Raw genomic sequence first — 3,231 nt, 5'->3', positions numbered from 1 at the left:
GCTGCGTTGGTGACAGCAGGTGCGCCGTCAATGATAGCAGGTGCACTGACAGGGATAGCAGCTCGACTATCCTTGAATGTTGTAGACAGTGCAATACATCCACACCATCCCACTCAGCAGCAAGAGAGCACCAAACAGCTCTATCTGGGATGGCATCGGAAAGCTTTATCTGAAATTAGGGTTTACCTATGCAACAACGCAGGCTCTCCTTGTCATTCATACTGTTTCTCTGAGTTTCCCACCGGGCTGTGCGTGTGTGTGTGCGTGCATGAGTGCTATCTGCGTGTGGGTGTGCCTGTGCGTGGGCGCAAGTGTGTGTCAACTCATTAATCTGCCAATACCCGGCCATGTTCGGGGTTGGTGAGCCCTGGTCACCATATGCAACCAGTGAGCTGGTCCCACCTGGATCACCTACCGTACTGCGTACCTGCCCGGTCATAGTGCGGTGGGGTTGCAGCACACGCCATTCACTGTATCACATCGTGCTTGTGCCGCTCATGTGTGTGTTGCCATCACATGTACAGTACAAACACCTCTACTGTACTGTACGGTAGTGTGTCCTGATCTAGAGCTTTTGCACCCCGTGCGCTTGCAACCATAGTCTGTGCCGTCTTTGTATCTGATGTTTTTAGCATCTCAGGGCTCAGTTTGGCGAACATAGCTGTGATCTGACGCTGCACAAACACGTAGGCTAGGCCGCGCTAGCCGCTGGCAGCAACGTGCCACCATGGCGCGCAATCAGGAGAAGGCGCAGTCGATGCTCAACCGCTTCCTTGCCGGCAAGGAGGCAGAAAAGCGTGGGCCAAAGCAGCGGCGGCCATATTTAGCCAGCGAGGTGACAGACCTGAATGAGGCGGACAAATGGCGGCAGCAGATCCTGCGAGAAATCGGGAAGAAGGTCATGGAAATCCAGAACACAGGGCTGGGGGAGCACAGGTGCGCTGAGTGCATCGTGGCGGAGCGGGGAGGCGTGCAGCTTTTTGCGCCTGCTGATTCGCATGGGCGCGCTGGTGTGCGCGCCGCGCTGTCTGCCTTGCCGGGCTTGGTTGCAGTCAGGCACCGCAATGTGCGCTGGCGTCTGCCCAGAGCGCAGGAGTGGCGCCGACTCGCGCTGTGCAAGGCGCTACGCCACTGTGCTGCATCGGCTCGCATTCGCAGTTGGATCACGCTACTGTGCTGCCCGCTTGACAAAGCTCTGCTCACCAATCAACGAGCTAGGAAACACATGTTTCATCTCTTTGCGGACCCCCAGGATCCGTGATCTGAATGATGAGATCAACAAGTTGATCCGCGAGAAGGGGCACTGGGAGAAGCGCATCGTGCAGCTGGGGGGACCTGACTACGCCAAAACCGCTCCCAAGGTGACTCGGGCAACGTTGGGTGCGAACAGGCACCAGATCATGCAGGTGTTGATGCTTTTGTGCATGGGGTTGTATTGTGAAAGGCGAGGAGGTGTGCAGTTTGGAGGTCACACTCCTTGCGGGACAATGGCTGGTGCTGCCCGATTGGCTCAAGTTGGGCGCGGGTCACTTGTCAGTGCTCCGACGGAAGGTCCAGCAAGGCTCCGCGGCTGAGCTGAGGCTGCTGATGGTGACTTGGCAATCGCGTTCAGCAGCTGGATGAGTGCTGTGGGCAGGGCTTGGCAATGCCGCTCAACGACAAAGGACAATCGTTGAAAGCGCCAACGCACGCGCTGGTGATCATTCTTGCACCCGCTTCTGTTCCTAGACCTTTGTCATTGCTCCACCCCAACCCCATTTTTTCCTACTTTCAGATCACCGACTCAGAGGGCAACGCTGTCGAGGGCGCCTCTGGCGGGCGCGGCGGCGGGTACCGCTACTTTGGCGCGGCCAAGGCCCTTCCCGGCGTCAAGGAGCTGTTTGAGAAGGAGGCGCCCAAAATTGTCAGGAAGACGCGGTTCCAGATGCACAAGAGCATTACGCCGGACTACTACGGATTCAGAGACGAGGAGGACGGGGTGCTGGTCAAGGTGGAGGCGGTCGCGGAGAGGGCCATCCAGGCGCAGGTAGCTGAGCAGGGGTGTTGTGTGTGCACAAGCACGCGTGTGTGCGAATCTGTTTGTGTGTTTGTGTGTATGCACGTGTGCGTGTGCACACATAAAGCGTGTGCACACATAAATGCAAGCACTGCATGCGTGTGGGTTTTTGCCTGCCTGCATGATTATGAGAAGGCTGGCAGGATAAGCCGCCAATCGGCTGCTCGCAATGCTGCAGGCGTAAACCTTTCCTGGGAAGTAGCGGGGCCGGGCGCAGTCTTGTCGTGCATGCCTGCCAGTCAGCCGTCCCAGGCTCTCACAACGCGGCATCATGCAATTCAGAGCCGCCAACCCTTTGCTGAAACAAGTCGCAACGCCCCTCAACTTCCCCGACAATAGAAGCTCCGGGAATGGGAGGCGCGGGAGGCGGAGCGCGACGCTGCCCTGGCGGGCACGGCTGCCGGCGGCTCAGGCGTGGGCGTGGGCGCAGGCGCCAAGCAGCAGCGCAAGGGGCAGCTTGCAGGCGGCGGCGGCGGCGGAGGCGGCCTGGGTGGCGGAGGAGGGGCAGAAGAGGACGGCGGGACTCAGTTTGTGGCGTACGTCCCGTTGCCAGACCAGGCAGCAATCGAGCAGCGGATCCTAGAGAAGAAGGTGCGGGGAAGCTCATGGCGGTGGTCGGGGTGTGTGGCAACATGGTGGTGATGCCAGCCTAAAAGGGGGGGGACACCTCGCGCCTGTTCCGTTTGTATAGCATGCGCCTGCGTGCATGGAGCCCCCTCCCTTATCCATGGCTAAGCGGTTCAACTTTCCTGCAAGCAGCGACGGCCCCAACTCACCCCTGTATCCTTCCCTTGCGTGCACAACCGTTTTTACAAACCACAGAAGCAGGACCTTCTTGCCAAGTACACCAGCGATTCGCTGCTGCATCAACAGGAGGAGGCGCGAGCGCTGCTGAACAAGCGGTGATCTGGGACCTGGTGACCGTGGACACGACCATAGGTGGCCGCAACAGGGGCACATGCGCAGCCTGCGTCATCCTCAGTGTCTGAGATCACCAACTTTGCAGCTGTTGTGCTGAGTTGGCCCGTGGAGTCGTTGCGGCTCCACTTTCTACTTGGCATGTCCCTCGTGCTTTTTGCGTTGGCAAACGCCTTGCTTCCTCACGTCTTGGTATCGGCGTGGCTTGTAAGGTGCGAGTGTGGCTGAGTGCACCATAACGCGGCCGCCATTATTGC

At 58.9% G+C, this 3,231-nt stretch overlaps 1 protein-coding gene across 1 annotated transcript; it reads left to right on the top strand.

Moving 5' to 3' along the window:
• Positions 1-727: 727 nt before the first annotated feature.
• MNEG_3184 (putative Pre-mRNA-splicing factor ISY1 like protein) lies at positions 728-2,962 on the top strand (the record flags this gene model as incomplete). Its single annotated transcript, XM_014048343.1, has 5 exons — positions 728-936; positions 1,253-1,361; positions 1,775-2,026; positions 2,396-2,647; positions 2,879-2,962. 5 exons carry the CDS (start codon positions 728-730, stop codon positions 2,960-2,962), a joined length of 906 nt encoding a protein of 301 aa, XP_013903797.1.
• Positions 2,963-3,231: the final 269 nt, after the last annotated feature.

The sequence above is a fragment of the Monoraphidium neglectum genome, assembly GCF_000611645.1.
Source record: "Monoraphidium neglectum strain SAG 48.87 unplaced genomic scaffold scaffold00389, whole genome shotgun sequence".
Classification (NCBI taxonomy): Eukaryota; Viridiplantae; Chlorophyta; class Chlorophyceae; order Sphaeropleales; family Selenastraceae; genus Monoraphidium; species Monoraphidium neglectum.
Note: the sequence above shows the minus strand (reverse complement) of the source record. Positions and strands in the feature narration are given on the sequence as shown.